General features: G+C 32.5%; 2 protein-coding genes across 3 annotated transcripts; both read left to right on the top strand.

The window, feature by feature from the left end:
- The first annotated feature begins 1,297 nt into the window (after positions 1–1,297).
- Positions 1,298–13,147, top strand: LOC134250854 (uncharacterized). 2 transcript variants are annotated; one of them, XM_062733195.1, is made up of 3 exons: positions 4,151–4,244; positions 4,594–4,834; positions 12,115–13,147. In XM_062733195.1, exons 1-3 carry the CDS (start codon positions 4,205–4,207, stop codon positions 12,152–12,154), a joined length of 321 nt encoding a protein of 106 aa, XP_062589179.1. In that variant the 5' UTR covers positions 4,151–4,204; the 3' UTR covers positions 12,155–13,147. The 2 variants fall into 2 exon arrangements, 1 of the variants encoding a protein (XP_062589179.1); XR_009988618.1 differs by lacking the exons at positions 4,151–4,244; positions 4,594–4,834 and adding an exon at positions 1,298–1,568.
- A 1,743-nt stretch (positions 13,148–14,890) lies between these two features.
- On the top strand, positions 14,891–18,555 carry LOC134250888 (uncharacterized). The gene is made up of 4 exons (XM_062733247.1): positions 14,891–15,169; positions 15,806–16,019; positions 16,137–16,270; positions 17,785–18,555. The coding sequence occupies exons 1-4, from the start codon at positions 15,109–15,111 to the stop codon at positions 18,078–18,080; spliced, it is 705 nt and encodes a 234-aa protein (XP_062589231.1). The 5' UTR covers positions 14,891–15,108; the 3' UTR covers positions 18,081–18,555.
- Positions 18,556–19,329: the final 774 nt, after the last annotated feature.

The following is a 19,329-nucleotide window of genomic DNA, read 5'->3' on the forward strand; positions in this document are numbered from 1 at the left end:
GCCACGCTGGCGACGAACAAGGAGCTAAGGTGAGCGATGTGTTACAAAGGTACTTTTGTTTAGTCTTTTACAGATATACATGTTGTCTTTTTAACTTGAAAAATCATTATTTCATTTTTTAAATAAAGGGGTCAAATTTTATTCCATAAAACACCCTTTGTATTTATCCATGCTTGCAGGCAAAGAAGAAAATGTATTTTTGCTCTAAATGTTTGATTTTATTTTTGAATTCAGTAGATTTTCTCCAAAGAGGGGAAAATGTTTTGAAATCTTCCCGAGTTTTAAGTCGAGGTCATTGTCGGATATATGTGAAAAGTTCATTTTACTCAATCCGTACTACTTCTGCAGTTAGTTCTTTTATGCCTGCCTGTCCAAATTCCGTATAAGAAAAAGAATCAACAACCATATAAAGAATAAAAATGGTCAAAGTTCTTTTAAATACCGAAAGAAAGTTCGAAATGCAGGCAATTTTGCTTCTGTTTTTGAGGAACAATTCCAGTACTTTCTTGGAATATCGCACATGAATTGTGGGACCACACTGAGGCCATAACCTTTTCAACTTTACAGTTCCATATTTTACACACCCATTTCTAAATTTCACCTTAGATCTTGTATTTGAGACCCCGATTCCTGCATGGAATTCATGTGCAGATAATTCGCTTTCAATATCTGCAGTATTCTTTCAGCTCTGAAACTTCTATGAAACATCCTCCAAACCTTCTCAATCAACCTTGAAAAATTTGTCGCCATTTCATTTCAAGGACATTGATAAATTGATAATTAGAAGCACTGCATATGCTTTAAGTATACCACAGCATATAATTATAAACACACAGCATATAATATTAAATGGACCCACAACATATAATATTAGACCTATTGCATGTAAGATTAGTCCAACGCATATAATAAAATACCCACAGCATTTAATAAAACAGCTCACATTCGGCAGCCATGGCGTTGATTTCTGTTGTTTTGTTTTATGTCTTCGTCATTTCTCATTCATACGTGATCGTACATGTATCAAACACTATCTCATTTAAATAGCACATGTATTGCAATATATTATTATAATTATTTATTTTTTCTAGAGGGAGAGTTTAATATTTTATGTTATATTTACAGGTATTTTAAGAAGAATGTAAAATAAAAACCTGTATTTATCAGCAAAATTTACTTTTTTGCAAAAACTGTAGCGCGACATGTTGTTCGTAATGTATTTTTAAAAGAATGTACAAAGCTTCAATTACACAAGTAAAATTGGCCCTTCTGGGATACACTACTTTTCAGAATACATTATCCTAGATTCAATAGTTGGAAAGGAGCAATATTTATTTATATTTACATGTGTATTATGATATCTGTTTCAACCTCCAAATGATGCGCTAAATAAATCTGGAAACGTAATTAATCTTGCATACAGTTTGATGTGAGACATTCACGCTCCTTGTTTTAATGAAACTTAGAGATACTCTTTGTCAGTACGGAGGCCTTGTATTGCAGTAAACTAATATTTTCCCCGATGTGATGGAATGCTTATCTGAAGTGATGGTTTTGTTTTCATTAAGGTATGTTTTGTTAAAACGTGAATTTTTTTTGTAGCCAAATTTTAATGCAAATATTTTTAGAAAATATTTTATATTACTAAGAGTCAAATAAAAAAACCCAAAGAACCACAAGAAGACTTCTTCTCAAGGGTCATGTTGCAGATTTTTATTAGACTGAATATTCCACACATAGCGGCGCATGATAGCCTAGAAAAGCGGGAGGGTATTTACTATTTATATAATAGTGTTGCATTATGCATGTACTATGCCTAAATAGTAGGCAGGGTTTGACACATGGTGCACGAGCCGGAGGCGAGTGCACTATGTGTCAAACCCTGCCTACTATTTAGGCATAGTACATGCATAATGCAACACTATTGTTATTATTATGCTGACTGTTGTTATTATTTATGCGGCAATCCATTTGATTTTTTCCAGAAAATAATGGTGGTAACACAGCGCACTTGCAAAAACTCATTCAAAATCTTCATGCTTAAATTAGTTGTATGCTTAGTTATTTTGGTTACTAGTATTTTCTCTAAATAAGTCAGATATTTTCTGTCCCAAAGATACTCATCTTTATTTTCCGTTTTGTTAGTAAGACTGATTTGTTTACAGACGTGGATTCTCATTGATAATTTTCTTTTACATCCTTCAATCAAGCGCTATATAAAAAAGCGTTTTAATGACCCCATGATATCAATTCATCTAACGATCTGTATGTAATTAGTTTGAAACTTTGTTGTACACATTTATCTAAGATTCCTTAGAATAAATATAACTGTTTTCAAATAATATTTGTCTATTTTCTCCTTCTTCTGTCAATTGTGTAAATTAAGTTTATATATTTAATAAAATTCTCCCAATCAGTGATCGTCTCTGTGGCGTAATCAATAAGGCATCGGACTGGCAACCTCATGGTCGTGAGTTCGATTCCTGGTGTGTGCAATGAAGAATTTTATTCAGAAAAGAAGACCGTGCACTATTTCGGCATAGTATGCTTACGCTATATAAATCCTTAGACCACTATGCGAGAATAGTAGGGTATGGGTTATATAGAGACAAACTGACAGGAAGCATAATAATCATTTATATTTACATATGCATTATAATATCTGTTAAAGCACCAAATGATGCGCTAAATAAATCTGGCCCCGAGGTTATAAAACTTTTTGGAGTTCAAATTCGTACTCAAACTCAAACTCCGTACTCCAAATTCATACTCATACTCCAAAGTCGAGGTTATAAAAAATCATTATACTCGTACTTAAACTCCAACGGAGTACAAACTCAAGAATTTTCAAGTATGCTCCAAACCAACCTCAGAGTCAATCTCAAATGTCATGTATAGGGTTATTTCACCCTATCTACCGGCTTGCATGATCCGTTTGCACCATGATTCTTTTTCGCCATACAGATTACCCCATCATAAATATTCTATGTCTACATTATCATTGGATTTAAGTTTTTTCTTCTTTTTTAATTAATATAAGTTATTGAAATGATATATGAACATGTAGGTTTAACTGTTTAGTTCAGTCGTTTGAGCAGTTGCGAATTGAACCACAGGCCTGACGAATGGGTGATGTAACCCCCCCCCCCCCTTCCCCCCGAACCTGAGAATAGGGTCAATCTCCAAATCTTACCAGAAGCGTAAAATGATAGCAGATATTGAAATATAAGAATGATAGAGTAGGAAATCATGCATTTTCGATAAGGTTTTGTAACGTGTATAAAAAAATTCAGAAGCTGGGGGAGTGGGGTGGGTGGGGGTGTTACACCATCCATTTGTTAGGTGCCTGTGTTCTAAACAGGGAACCGATTTGGCGATGCATTAGATATATGATGACATTATTTCAAAATCTATGTTGCAGCCTTTGTCAAAGGGTTTTTTTTTAAAGAATATTTTACTCTCACTTTGATCTCATATTTATAAATTAAATTACTTAAAAATTGTTTATAAATAAGAGTATCACATCGATTACTTTACTGGTGTTTTCTTTTATTTATACTGAATGTCAGTGAATGGTAAAGTACTGTATAAGAAATTAAAATACATGTATAAACAAAAAATCTTGAAATTCAATAAAATAAAAGAAGTCGACCGTGCATACAGTTTTCAATGAGTGAACTTAAAAAAGAATATTTTAATGATTTCGTATATTAAAAATATGCATGAAAGAAAATTATTAATGTTTTTTATGTGTTTCTTTCCATTTGTGAATGACAGAATGAAGCAGGTGTTTATTTACATAAATTGCCCTCATATGGCGTATACTGCGTACTAGCGAGTGCATGTACCCTCATTTTAATATGTAAGTTTACATAATTTCTACCTCCAAAAGCTAAAGATTTCCTTTTCCAGAGTTTGAGTTTGTACTCCAAATCCGTTGAGTTTGACTCAGTGGAGATTGCACTCCAAATATTTATAACCTCAAATTTAGAAACGTACTCAGTGGAGTTCATACTTGGAGTTTGGAGATTGAGTTGGATTATGAGTACAGTAAAAGTTTTATAACCTTGGGGCCTGGAAACGTAATTAATCTTGCATACAGTTTGATGTGAAACGTTCAAGATCCTTATTTGAATGAAACTTAGAGGTACTTCGTCAGTACGGGAGCCCTGTATTGCAGTAAACTAATATTTTTCCCGATGTGATGGAATACTTATCTGGAGTGATGGCTTTGTTTTCATTAGGTATGTTTCGTTGAAACGTGATTTTTTTGTAGTCAAATTTCTTGCATGGATTCTTTAAAATGATATTTGATATCAGTTACAGTGAAATCTCAAATAATAATTAAAAAAAAGAACCACAAGCTATATAGAAGACTATTTTTCAACGGTCATGTTGCAGATTTTTATTTGACTGAATATTTCACACAGATCGTATTGTAATCAATTTCAGAGAACAAAGAATATTTTAAATTTCTTTCAAATACACTGATTAAGGTCTTTTGGAGTTATTTTATCGTAAATGCCAACTTAAAAACTGATATAAAAACTAAGTAAACACATCTCTATACCCTAATTCAGCAATTGGATTCAGTTTTTGTAGATGCAGAATACTGCCTGTATTACACGAAGTCCTTGGATTGGACCAGCTTGTTATCAGATGAGAACAACACCTCCCTCTCTCCTCGATACAAATCTAAGTCGTTCACAGTCTACTGTAGCTATGGCGAGTACTGCTGTGGAAAGGCCTGCTGTAGGAACAAAACTAACAACAATTATTATATCAGCACTGACTATGACGATACTCACTACACGAGATCGCACGAGGACGGACTGTAAGGCATACTTTTTTAAAAAAAATCTTAAATTCAATAGGAAGGTCTCGTAGGAAGATTGTTTTCAAAGTCATTCACATGTAAAGGTATTAATGAAAAATGGAAATCAGACATTTTGTTGTCACTGTATATAGGAGACTTTATAGATGCAATATGATATATCAATTAATTAGCGTCGATATAAAAAAATATTTTTAGTTAAGAAAAGAGGACAATTAGAATTGCAGAGTTGGTAATTGTGCACATTAGTAATTTCAAGATAATGCTGTATATAAAGTACTGGCTAGCATATTGTCAAATTAAATGTTATACTTCTCTCTTTTCTGTATATAGGTCCACCGGTGGCACGTTTGGTTTGGTGTTTGCTCTCGTTTTGGCAATTTTAGTCTGTGCTTTATGTTGCAATGCTTGCTGCAAACAAAACGGAAACGCAGACTCACCCTTACCAGTCAGATATGTGCCGGTGTAACGACGAAAAGTGACCCACGTAGAATATTGACCGGGGGTCATTTTTCTACGTAGAAATTTGACCCCCTGGTCAATATTCTACGTAGAAAAATGACCCCTTTTTCTGTAGAAATCATGGCCTAGGGGTCAGTTTTCTCCGGGTGCATTGTAGAAAAACGACCCGTAGAATAATGACCCCTTGTCATTTTTTGATGTAAAAACAATTCGTTTTAAAAGTAATATTCTTGTTTGGCGAATGCATACGGGTAATTTCAAGCTGCCTTTTGCAATGTGTTAATTTCTGAAAGCTTTGAAGCTAAAATAACGAAATCAAAGCTATAAAATACCTTACTTTAATGATACATACAGTTTTATCCCCACTAAAGGAAAACGATATCAAAATGTTCTAACTAAAGGCTATACGAGGGTTGTCCCGTAAAATCGTGGACAAAGCGTATTTCTCGAAAAATAATGGACGTATTAAGCTGAAATTTTCAGTGAATGTTTATTTATCATATTTAAGTTAATTATAAAGTTTTGGATAAAATATACACAAAAATATAGACTTTATAATGCTTGAATGTGCACAGGGTAAGGCCCTACGGCGCACGGTCAAAAAACGAAGGTTTTATAAGAGAATACAGGAATATTGATTTGAAACAAAATATTTAAATAGATAAGATTAGGGTAAAAATTATCCTTATTCAATTCCACAATTTATTTTGTTTTCTTCTTAAAATTTTCAATGCATTTGGTCAATTTTTGACAGTTTCCTGGGCATTTGAAATGGGAAAGTGGTAAACACAACATACGAAAAATGGTGACGTTTGGTGACGTTACGGCGCACCGGAGATCAGTTCGCTATGATTTAGATGGTGTAATAACGCCGTATAAAACTTTAAATGAATACAGAAGAAAAAAAATCCCCCAAAATTTCCAGATCTTTAGTATATAAATGAAATGGGAGTTTTCTGAATAAAGTCTTTCTTGATGGAGTACCGAGGTAGTACAAGACATACAGACAAACTAAAATTGTAATAGCTAAAGACGCTGTCAATGTTGACCGCGTCAATATAAGATTGTTTATTAGTTGAATGATGTTGGAATATTGTCCCTATCTTACTAATAAATCATCAGAAGATCGTACATTTGTGCCAGATTGGTTCCTCAATTGTTTATGGAAACTTAAGTATGTGCTTCAATGAAATTTCGAAATTTAAAAGGGACTTATCCAACTTTATTTTTAGCGCAAAGATGAAATTTGAGGTACCTGACGCTGTTTTAGGCACTTTGTCGTTATCATCCGTGCGCCGTAAGACGATACAATACATAAATAAATATAAAATCTCATAATTCGTTTATTTATGCATACATCTATTTGAAATTTTCTATATTTATTAAGAAAATATGTACTAAGAAGTACTGAAAAGGTTCATTCTCTATAAGGCCATTTTCCGGCCTACGATAAAATCATTTTAAAATGTGATTTTATATTACCTTAATCATTCTTGTTCATGATTTTGATGTTTGTTTTTCAACATCGATCATCTAAGTCACGTGATTTAGAGATAAAAAATGGCCGTCAGTGAAAGAAAAATTGAGGGTAGGTGTATTTAAATCAAGCTTTTATGCATGTTTCTGGATGTAAATAATCAAAAATTGTTTATTTATGTCGGAAATACATCAGACCAAAGTAATAAATTCAAAGATTTTTTAAATTTAAGGTTTAAGATACTTTTTATGACAAGAATTCCCATGCATCCACATTTTGCATATTTTGAACGTAAATCTTTACAAAATTCACACTGAATACTGCTGAAAAAGTTTGATTTGCAATTTATTGAAAAGTATTATATCATATATAATTATATTGTAATTGTATATCATTTCTATAGATGTGGTACTTATTTTACGCATAAAATAACCATGTTAGAAATGAGGTTTCTAATGTTCTTTTGAACTCTAAGAGTTATGTATCAAATGTTGAAAGAACTGAATGGATTTTGATTGTGATTAAATAAAACTGAAGTAGTAATTAAGAAAAGAAATTCAACAATTGCCAAAAAATAAAGAATTAACAGCATAAGAATATCAGTACAAGTACATGTTGACTATCCATACACATGTAAATAGTCAATACATATAGCAGTTGCATTAAAATATACATCTCTAAGCTAAATGAAATAACGTTGTGAAAAATGGCTTTGCTTTTATTTAATTACTCGTGTTGCCATTATATTCAATTAAAAATGCCATCTAAACTTTATGTATTTACATGCATAAAAGTTGAGACCCCCCCCCCCCTTTGGTCTAACGGCACAGCATAAAATGGAGCAGAATTTTAACAGTTCCTTCAACTGTGCATATCTGATTCTGAAGTTTTAATTTCGTATATACTAGTGTACGGACTTAAGAGTTCTACAACATCACAGGTACAAAATGGACCTTTGGGGTTTTATTCTCCTTTCCCACTCTTGAAACCTGTTTGGTTGAATTCAGCCTCTTTCCCAGTGCAGCGTCAAAAACTTGTTTAGCACGGATAGTGACAGTGCCATACCTTTAGTCATTAGCATTAAAATTAAATATCATCGGTCTTTTGGATATAATCTTCTTTTTTTAAAAAAAAAAAAAAGGGCCCATCCCTTCGGTTATTGGTTATTAATGCAACTATGCATTTATAAACACTTGACCTTAAGTGGATGATTTCTTTATCTGATTGAAAAATCCTTAAATGGGGTAAAGCAACATTCAATTATATCGATCACATATTACATTTAGGAATCCCTCTCCTCTTTACCAGTTTATTATACCCCCCGCTTGAAAAGCGGGAGGGTATATAGTAATCGGTATTTCCGTCCGTCTGTACGTCTGTCCGTCCGTCCGTCTGTCTGTCCGTCCGTCCGTCCGTCTGTTACGCTTTGGGGTACCCATCTCTTATCCGCAACTCCTCTCATACCACTGAAGGAAATTTAATGAAACTTTCACAGAATCTTTATAACATATTCCGTGTACACCTCCTATTTTACTTTTTGATCTGACATATATTTTGGATTTTCCAGAGCAAAACATGGATACTGCCAATATATTCATATGGGAGGCGGGGGGTATCATTTAGTGAGCTCATCGCTCACAGTACCTCTAGTTTTCTAAGACAGGACTATCGTAACTTATATATCGATGCAAAAAATTGAACCTTGTCCATAACTTTAGACTGGGTAGGACTATGACTTTCATATTCACAGGTGAATTTGTGTGACAAGACCTTTTTTATGTACAATCAATTTTGACCTTTTGACATTGACCTTGGAGTTTGACACACCTTTACACAAGAAGGATATGGAGATACGAACAGTAGTCAATATCAAAGTCCATAAAACAATACAAAATAGGAGCAGAGCAAACACGGACCTCTGAAACTTCAGAGCTGGGATCAGGTGCGATGGAGGAGTGATCATCCCCTGCTGACCGGTCACACCGGTCGTGTACTCTTTGACATGATCAAGAAATAACGGAAAAATCCGCCGTCAATTCAGTATATAAATAATGAACTAACAATTATCATGAAAAACGTCAGTCAGCATTTGACCCAGTGATAAATTGTATTTGCTTACAAGGTCATTGTATCGACCATAGAACTTACAAAATGATTACTTTATACGAAACTGCTGATATTCTTGTTTCATCAACTTGCTTGTCAATAATTTACCTCGTTTTAGAAATTGTTCATACGTAGAGCATGCTATGGCATATCGAATCAACTGAGATATACCGGTATACATTCCATATGCAGGTGATGTAGGTATATCGCTGCATAAGCAAGGGAATTTGTCGATAGAAAAGTTATCACATTTATCATATAGCTTGGTTGTTAGATTACCATTAATGTCTTTTTCAAGAAAAATATCTAAGAATGAAAAAGATGTGTCAGATTCTGTGTTATCTTTCCTCTCATGCTCACCAGGATATATCGTATCGACGTAGGAATGAAATTACCATTGTTAATTGACAATACGTTGTCGATAAATTTAAATGTTGAGTTGAAGGCCACAGCAAGTGTTTTCTTCTTTTCATGCATTAGAATTGCACAAATTCGGCTTCATATAAATATAAAAAGAGATCTGCTAATAACAAAGCATAATTGCTACCCATGGGAATTCCAATAGATTGTTGAACTACCTTGTCTTCAAAAACCACATAGATATTGTCAATCAGTAACTCAAGCATCTCTTTCATGTCAACTGCAGAGTACTTGTGTGTGTAATAAGAATGGGTTTTAACTAAATAATTTTGCAAATGCCCAATGACCAGGTAAATAAATTTAAGAGTTCCGTTTTTATTTAAAAAAAAAGCAGCTGTCAATGATGTAAAAAAAATCCTGGTTCACACCACTTTTTGAATATATTGTTGCGCAGTACTCTTGAAGTTTTTCCTTAACTACTGTCAATATTTTAGTGAGGAATAACGAAAGAGGTTTGGTTGAACATTTACTGGAACCCGCAATGTGTCTTTGTTTGGAATCCAATATATATATAGGATATTTCAAATTCATTTTGGCTCTTTGGAATATTAAAAATATTTAAAACTGACATATAATTTTGAAGAATTTCTTCCTTAGAAAGGGATGTATGAGTATAAGTAAAATTACCACTTGTAAATTAAGTCCAAGTTCTTCTAAAATACAATTTAATGAGCCTTACGAATGAAGACAATGTTGTTACCTGGTTTGGCGGCAGGGACCAGTAGGTACTGATCATGTAATCTTTCTAATCTTTTTTCACTTCTGGATTATGTAACACAACATAGGTGGTTTCATATTACCCTCAATCTTTTAATACGCGGCTTTAACATGGATCTGATACATTTAATACATTCTGGAAAAAATCTACAATTCCACACTTTTACTTTTGCATTAACTTTTAGACGATTTGTGCTAGGACTGTGGAAGTAATGGCATGACTAAGACTTCCTTAATAATTTGCAAAGGTAGTGTCTATAAAATCTCAGAAGAAAGGGGATGTAACAGCAACTTCTTTTTTTTAATTTATGGATATCACTGAAGGTTGAACTATTATTGACTCAGATGTATTTTTTGTGTGTGCCAGTTTTGGAGGAATTTTTAATATCATTATAAGAACGTTCTCTATGAGTATGATATTTCCTATATATACAGGAGAAGTAAAGTACTATATGTAAAGTTGTTAAAAGTGTATATTTTAAAGCAGAATTAATGCATACAGATGTATATGTTTTAAGGTAAGAGCTACGAAAATTGGATTTATATAGTTAAATAACGTTACTTTTCTTGCTTCTGTGCTACGTTTTTGGATTTGTAAAAATTTTCAAAGTTTATAGTTATCAGAAACATATGTCATTTTTCGGAATAAAACCTTTGAATGATAAAAAAACACCCAAAATATAATCATAAATTTATGCTCCTTAATGAATAAATATTCATTGGGATTCTGCAAGCCAAAAATAAATCCATACCAGATAAATTGATTGTGATGCTACTTTTAAGATATGCAATTGAATGTATGTTGGAAAGGATTAAAGTACATAACAAAATTCCCCTTACTTGCATTTGAACGTATGAAAATATCAGGAGACACATATACAAGGTTTTATTGTATAAAAAAAATAGGGGGTCGAATTTCTATGGGGGTCATTCTTCAACGTGTGTGGAGTCGTAGAATCACTGGTCTGGAATGTTTTTCTACAGTCGAAAAATGACCCTACTTGCCGTAGAATATTGACCCAGGGTCATTTTTCTACGTAGGTCAATATTCTACGGGGGTCACTTTTCGTCGTTACACCGGCCATTGCTGCTTTTTCTTCGAGTACGTGAAACATGCTTTTATTTTGAAGAGTTATCTTGTGTGTTCATTATCATTGATTAAAAAACAAGCAAAACTGGAAATATCAAAACTAGATTTAATTTTATGGTTCCCCTCATTCTGACTAAAATGGTTCTCAAAACTTTCATTAAACTTCAAGGAAACACTATTTTTCTCCGTATATTTACCTACTGATACATTTTTAAATCTGGAATGTGTTTACTTAGTTTTGATATCAGTTTTTAAGTTGGCGTTTGCCAACATAAACGTTTGTTGCACCAATGCATGAACTAGAGTCGGCATGTCGCCTGTACAGATTTCTTGATCAGTGGCTGTTCCATCAATGAAATGCATAAAGACGTTTGCATCATTAATACAATAATTAATCTTTTTAATCCTACTTTATATGATTATTTAAATAGATATAAATATAAACAATAAAATGTCTTTCTTTGTTTTATTGTTTAAAGGTCATCATGAAATTGCTGGTATTAATGATGCAAACGTCTTTATGCATTTCATTGATGGAACATCCACTGATCAAGAAATCTGTACAGGCGACATGCCGACTCTAGTTCATGCATTGGTTAACGCAATGGGTTTTCTTAAGAAATAAAGGAGAAAATATTCAGCGGATGTAAATATAATTAAAGTTCAATTTCAATTTTAAGATAACGGTTGCAACACTCAGTATATTAATTACTTGTTACAGTGTTATGTATACATGTGAAAAACGTTGTGTTTTCTCATAACAAAAATTTGGACCAAGTTATGACAGACAAACAGACAGGCTAAATGACAAATGAATGAGATGAATTGTAACATTACATTTGCAAAACCAGGGGAGAAAATGGTCAATATATACTCTCAAATAACTTTGATTTTACAAATTGATATTGCAAAATGAGAAATCGGTTATACTCTCAGAGTTATCTAAGGCTATATAACTAATGAAAATTCATAACACCATGGTGTTTATTTGTTAACTTTTATTTGTAGACAATGGAACAGTGATCGTACAACAATCGCCAGTAAATGATGGAAACTGAATCAGGTTAACGACTACCTCAGACAGAGGACCGGGGCATTCCGCACCATCCACGGGGCGAATACTTAGTCATACACATCCCTCACCATCCACGGGGCGACTGCTTAGTCATACACATTCTTCACAAGAAATTCAAACTTCACGGTTTCCTATAGATTCAAATAAATATAAACAATGTTTAGATCTTACAGCTCCCCCGCCATCTTATGATGACGTCATTTCACAAAATTATCCTATATTGAATGAAAGTGAAACTTACACATCAGTCAGCTGATATTACTTGCCACATATTATGTTTATATAATGCAAAATATCAGCAGTCTCGTTTAAAGTCATTATTTCGTAGGTTCTGTGGTTCTTCAGTGACCTTGTCAGCAAATGCAAACGCAGTTTATCATTGAGTCAAATGCTGACTGACGTTTTTCATACTAATTGTTAGTCCATTATTTATATACTGAATTGACGACAGATTTTCAGATTTAACTTATTTCCCCGATCATGACAAGGAGCACACGGCGGGTGTGACCGGTCGGTAAGGGATGCTTACTCCTCCATGGCACCTAATCTCACCTCTGACGTTTTTGAGGTCCATGTTTGCTCTGCTCCTGTTTTGTATTGTTTTATGGACTTTTGATCTTGAAAACTGTTCGTTATCTCCATATATTTCATCCAATAAATTCTTTTGTAAAACAAAATGATAACAATATTTGAAGTTTAAACTTTGAAGTAAATAATTATGAATAGATAATTTTATCAAATAATTGGTTGGATTGCATATACATATATTTGTACATGTATACTCAGTATGATTTTATTGATATCTTTTGACAGACGTCAAGCGGAGATATACATTATTTAAAATTCTATCAATTAATCAGTAAATAAAATTGTGAAGTCTACAACCTGTCTGTTTAATGTTTTTAAAAGTAAATTTAGCTGTTAGATAGTTGACAGATAAATAATCATTTGATATGCTAAGTATTAGTTTTTTTGCTATGCTCGCACAATCAAAGATTTTTGGGAATTTAGTTTTTGCCCTGTCTGTCTAGCTGTCTTTTTGTCTGTCTGTCAGCGATATCTACAATCTTGCGCTATGAAATGATCGAGGCAGTGACTTTCATAATTCACATGACTTTGTGTTTTTCTTGTGACCTCTTGATCTTGAAATTAAACCCATTTTACCAAAATTAACCATGGTCATGATTATTGAAAAGTTTGTATTAGGGCTTGCATAAGTCAATTCCAACTATTCCAACTAACAATTGGACTTATAGTTCTTAGGCTTTCATGTTTTACAAATGGATTTGTTGTGATAAGACTTTGTCGTGCATACCGGCAGTTTTGACCATTTGACCTTTCCATGAAGGATGATAATTTTTTTAACCTTGGCAATAACTTTCAAACCGTTGGTTCTACGACTTCCATATTTCACGCTGTTTCTCCTATATATGTTAAGGTCTTCCTCTCTAAAAACAGTTTTGACCTTTGGCTCCTCACCCCAAAGTTTGACCTACTTTACAAAAACATTACTCTTGTTCAAAACTTTTGAACAGTTGGCACTGAAGCTTTCATACATGCATTTCATGTGTGTATTTTTGGCGACAAAAACGTTTTTGGTACTATTAAATTTGACGGTTTGGCTTTTACGTATTACTTAGTTTTGAAAAAAATAACTTTTCAACAGTTGGTATTTAGCTTTTAGTATATTTTCGAAAAAAATAAAACTACATTTCATGATATCACGATGTTTAAATTGGTGATATCACCTTTTCTATTTTAATTCGAGAGATGTCTTACAACATTAAACAAGAAAACATTGATGTAACCATCAATTGTCGCCCGGGAAATATATAAAGTAAACAATGAAAATGAGTCTTGATCATCAAACCGCTTCAATATGTGTGAAAAGGCATACGTCCAATTGATGGAGACGATGGTCGCGAATATTTTGAAAAGTTGTAGTCGGATAAAAATCAATCAAAAACGATACCACTTTAAACTTGATCAAGTCCTCAAGTAAATCTTGGCTGCATAAAATATAAATTGAAGTTAGACACACGCATCACCTATATCTAAAATGTATCAATTTTCAATTTTAGAATATGAAACACGAACTGTGCAGAGTACGTTTTTATCCGAGAAGTAAAATTCGATGTTCTAAAAAAGGGGACCTGTCGTTTTTTCGATAGTAAATGATAAGCAACTTTATGTATTAAATATGAAAAACATATATATTTTTACAGATTCATTTTATTGAAGTATATATATTATTCATTTCGTAATTTATAAATTGAAAGAACATTATGATTAACAATCTTTTCAATGTTTAGAAAACCTTTAATTCTAAATAACTACTCCCACCCAAATCCCCATACACCAACACTTAAACATTAAATAATAACGAATAATTCCTTCCTAAAGATAATCTAGCTTAAATTCAAAATCATGGATGAAATATCAAATGAGTTTTAAAGAGCAATTTTTATAGCATTGATTTTTAGACTTTTTTCTACTCATGCGGTACAGAAAACGTTTATCCTAAACTCTTAAAGAAGATTCAATAAACTGATACTTTAACAAATTAATATCGGAGGGGAAGAATAAAGCAATTGCAGTATCACAGAATGTATTTCCTGAAAAGTCTTGCTGCCATGAATGTGCATCAAAACAAAACATTAAGCTGTATGCGTTTTATGAATATTTGTCGGCTATAGCGCGCCATAAAACTTGACTACATAATGAATGTGAATTGTGTGTATAACTGTATTATTATAAGAGGTCAAGAGGTAATTTTTAGTGATTGAAAATCCTTATGTTACGATGTACGAAGAAAAAAGAACTAGTTTTAAATACTATAGGTTCACGGACTTATCAATCTCAATGGGAAATTCTGAGATATGATACTTAATTGATACAACTCACTGTGACTAAAAGGTCAAAGAAGTATGGGAGCCGTAAACTGCTATTATATATTGGTGTGGTGGATATTTTTCATTCCTCTGCTTGGTAAGCATTGATCTGTATAATTTGTACTGATACTATTTATAATGATGTTAATAAAACTTTATCAGTAAACTTTTATTCATGAATACCGTATAACGAGTATTTTCTGCGGTAGGATAATTTTGCGGACTTTTGCTGATTAAAAAAAGTCGCAAAAATTACAATCGGAAAAAAGAGAAAAAGATTCTTTAGTATTTTTAAAGATATTTTATATTTGTATTTTATGCATGTTAGTCTATTAAGTGGCGTAAAAGTCAGTGAACGTATTAAGTAGTTTAATATTATTTGACTTCTTTCTTAAAACGTGTATTAATTATGTAGTACAAAAAAGAAGTATGCTTAAGAATGTTATATGAAATGGATTTAAAAAGAGATTACGATACACTAAAAAGTAAAATATTTCGTACTAACATCAACATTTCTTCAAATTAATTCATAAAACGTAAACACCCTTAGAAACTGGTCCTGTTAATAAATTTTGCGGTGTAATGCAACTGCAAAAAGTGAAAAACTGAATAAAAATCATTCAAAACACAAATTAAACAGTGCTTTACTCAGTGGAGTTAATAAAAACATACTATTATTTATTTCACATACCTACAAAACTGTTAATATTTATACATGTATTTGTATTTTTAGATGCTGAAACGTGTTACTTCTACGAAAAAGTCATGGATAAAAATTTGAATAGTTGGAGTACTTTCTATTCTATGAATGAGAAAGATTCCAGAGTTCGTTATAAAATTCAGCAATCCTCGTTTTATTGCTCCTTTAACCAATATTGCTGTTGGAAGGACTGCTGCTACAAATACCAAAACGAACCAGAGGAAGACAGCGAAGATAACACAGCCTTGTAAGTGTGTATGATTAATTAATTACGTTTGATCCTTGTACGTGTGTATGATAAAGCAAGTGTTTTTTTTTCTTTTTGTTCTCTGTGAAGAAATTAAATAACTTTTCTTTTAATCAGATCTACGGCCTCTGTATGGGGCATTATTATCGGTGTCGGGATGGGAACATGTGTGTGTTTATTCTGTTGTGTTCAGTTATGTAAAAGTGACAACGCAGCTCAAACATCTATACCGATGACTGTCGCTCGTTCTGGTAAGTCACTACATTGTTCTCTTACAAAAAGTAATATTTAAATATTACTGGTTGAATTGGCATTTTTTTTGTTCACAAATAGAAAATTTATTATAAATAAGACAAATTGTACATTGAACAGACAGTTCTTTTGATAATAAATGTGATATTATTTGAATTTTACTTGTAATTTAACTGGCTTTTAATGTCATTTCTAGTTGATGTAGAACAAGATTTTTGACTTGGAAGACATCATAATTTAGACTTAATTTGAAATTTGAATTCTTATTTTCTATTTTTTAATGTATGACGAAAGGTTTAGTATCCTTGCGTGTACAGTAGTCGTGGACAATTTTAAGGTCTATCCACCCTCACAATTTTAATGGTTTAAAAATTGATTTTTTTTTTATTTAATAAAGTTTAAATTTACCAATTATTGTCAAAAATGTAAAGGTTGCCATATTATTTAAGATGGGAGACGTAAATAAACAGAAGCATATGTCAACATAAAAAATCGTTCATTTGTTGTAAACAGTATCATAAATATTATGTAAAAACTGATTCAAATGCATAATTCTGATGCTGAAAGTTCCTAAATATTTGCTACTTATAAGATATTTTTGAATTGTGAATATCAGGAAAACTATTTTGCATTAGGAGTACAATAAAAAAATGCCCGAATGAAGCTATCTGAGCAGGAGTTATTGCCCTTGTCAACATTTTTTAAAAGATTGATTAATTGATTAAATAATTAAAGAAAATATGTATAATTTTTTAAAATCATTTTACTTGACAATATTTATCATAACACATATGGAATATCATTCTTCCAAAATATATTGTTCTTTTGGGTATAAATTTAATTTAATAACAGTTTTTGCAAAAACCTATGACATTATAGGGTTTCTTGCCGTACAAATGCCTGGTTCACGTATTTCAAAGTTATTTTACATGTAAATAAGATTGATTGTCAAAATCAAGATTGAAGAGTTTGCTCTTCAACAAAGTTTTAGTAAGCTAAGTTATGCCTAGGAACTTGAATAACATACATTTATACCTACGATAGACCTAGGCATAAATATTTCTAGAGTTTTACCACAACATTGTGAAACGTTACGAGCCAATGGCTAGCATAATAATAAGTAAAATTCACTAGCTATTTTAATTGTATAACTGGACCAGGCATTATAAAAGATAACTTTATGTTGAATTGATATTCCTTAAACTGCATGGAAGACATCATTATTACGTAGGAATACAATTGCAAAGAAACTGATCATTTTAACTGAATAGAAAAGACGTAAGCACTGTTAGTTTGAATATGAGATGGAATTACCTGGATAAGCTCATTTAACTGTAATATTTAGCAATTTTCTTGAATCCCTAATCGTTATATGTGTAAAAGAAATAAAGTCTGACTTAGTAAGAAGTAAAAAAAAATTAGAAGTTGAAGTTCATAACTGGGAAGAAGTGATTTACAAATTACACAATAGCATCTCAATAAGGTATTTCTCAGTAATTTGTTATAATTGTAGACAATGGAACAGTTGTTGTCCGTCAGAGAAATCCGGAGGAATCTGATGCTGCACCTTTAACGCTTCTCTTTCCCGACGGCCAAAACATAGAGCCACCCACGCGATCAAGTCTGGAGCCTGAGCGTGGAGTTCCTGGCAATCAGACAGACCTTGGATCGACTTCATCTCCAAATGAATATAATAATAGTTCACCTCATACCATAGACTATACACTACCCCCACCATCATACGAATACGTCATGTCACATAATTTTCCTGGTAGTGAGAGTGTGCATTTGAATAAGCAAGCAGATTAAATGGGAATATGCATGATTTATATTAATGGTTACTTTCATTCATATGTCGATTCGATATATCCTAGTGAACTTGATATGAACATACATGTAGTCTGTTTCATATTTGGATATTTCATTGATTAATGACAGTAAGAGCAAACATACAGCTAAATTGTTTGACAAACGAGATGATTTCAATTTTTCTTATTTACAGTAAATAGATATTTCGCTATCACCTGCATATAGTGTAAACATATTCTAATGTATTCGATACTCAAGAGTATGGACTGAGTACGATTAGCTTATTTAGAGTGAAACAGACTTCTGCATAATGTTATAGAAATTCCAACACCCGGTTAAAATCGTCATTCAAACATTCTGTGGTCGCAACAATTAATAGCCTGTTAGCAAATATAATACAAGAGGCCCATGGGCCACATCACTCACCTGAGCACTAAGGGTAGGAAAAAGTAGAAAATAGCTTTTTAATTGTAAAGTTTAAATCCAAAAGTAGTCCCATGACCAATCATGGATTTGCTATTTTTTAGAAAATGAATTTTAAAGAATTTTCCTATATATATCTTTAAAAACTTTGGTTGGCCATTTTGGCCCCGCCCTACCCTTGGGGGTCATGATTTGTTCAAATTTGAATCTACACTACTTGAGCATGCTTCCATATAAATATGATGAATTATGGCTTTGTCATTCTTGAGAAGAAGATGTTTAAAGAATTTTCCTATATATTTCTATGTAAAAGTTTGGTCGTCCATTTTGGCCCCGCCCTACCCCCGGGGGTCATGATTTGAACAAACTTGAATCTACACTACCTGAGCATGATTCCATATAAATATGATGAATTATGGCTTTGTCATTCTTGAGAAGAAGATTTTTAAAGAATTTTCCTATATATTTCTATGTAAAACTTTGGTCGGCCATTTTGGCCCCGCCCTACGCCGCTTCCATATAAATATGGGGGTCATGATTTGAACAATACTTGAATCTACACTACCTGAACATGCTTCCATATAAATATGATGAATTATGGCTTTGAGCATGCTTTCAGATAAATATGATGAATTATGGCTTTGTCATTCTTGAGAAGAAGATTTTTAAAGAATTTTCCTATATATTTCTATGTAAAAGTTTGGTCGGCCATTTTGGCCCCACCCTTCCCCGGGGGGTCATGATTTGAACAAACTTGAAACTACACTATATATTTTTAAAGAATTTTCCTATATATTTCTATGTAAAAGTTTTTTGGCCCCGCCCT

Source organism: Saccostrea cucullata, unplaced genomic scaffold (assembly GCF_032062105.1).
Source record: "Saccostrea cucullata isolate Sc308-1 unplaced genomic scaffold, CSIRO_AGI_Scuc_v1 ctg15, whole genome shotgun sequence".
Taxonomy (NCBI): domain Eukaryota; kingdom Metazoa; phylum Mollusca; class Bivalvia; order Ostreida; family Ostreidae; genus Saccostrea; species Saccostrea cuccullata.

What these genes read in the sequence shown, in the direction of transcription:
- LOC134250854 (XM_062733195.1), top strand. Translation starts at nt 4,205, where the DNA reads ATGGAATACTTATCTGGAGTGATGGCTTTGTTTTCATTAG. An exon ending in GATGGCTTTGTTTTCATTAG is followed by an intron (nt 4,245 to 4,593) that starts GTATGTTTCGTT and finishes AATTGGATTCAG; the next exon opens with TTTTTGTAGATGCAGAATAC. An exon ending in AGATCGCACGAGGACGGACT is followed by an intron (nt 4,835 to 12,114) that starts GTAAGGCATACT and finishes TTTTATTTGTAG; the next exon opens with ACAATGGAACAGTGATCGTA.
- LOC134250888 (XM_062733247.1), top strand. Translation starts at nt 15,109, where the DNA reads ATGGGAGCCGTAAACTGCTATTATATATTGGTGTGGTGGATATTTTTC. An exon ending in AGCGAAGATAACACAGCCTT is followed by an intron (nt 16,020 to 16,136) that starts GTAAGTGTGTAT and finishes TCTTTTAATCAG; the next exon opens with ATCTACGGCCTCTGTATGGG. An exon ending in GATGACTGTCGCTCGTTCTG is followed by an intron (nt 16,271 to 17,784) that starts GTAAGTCACTAC and finishes TTATAATTGTAG; the next exon opens with ACAATGGAACAGTTGTTGTC.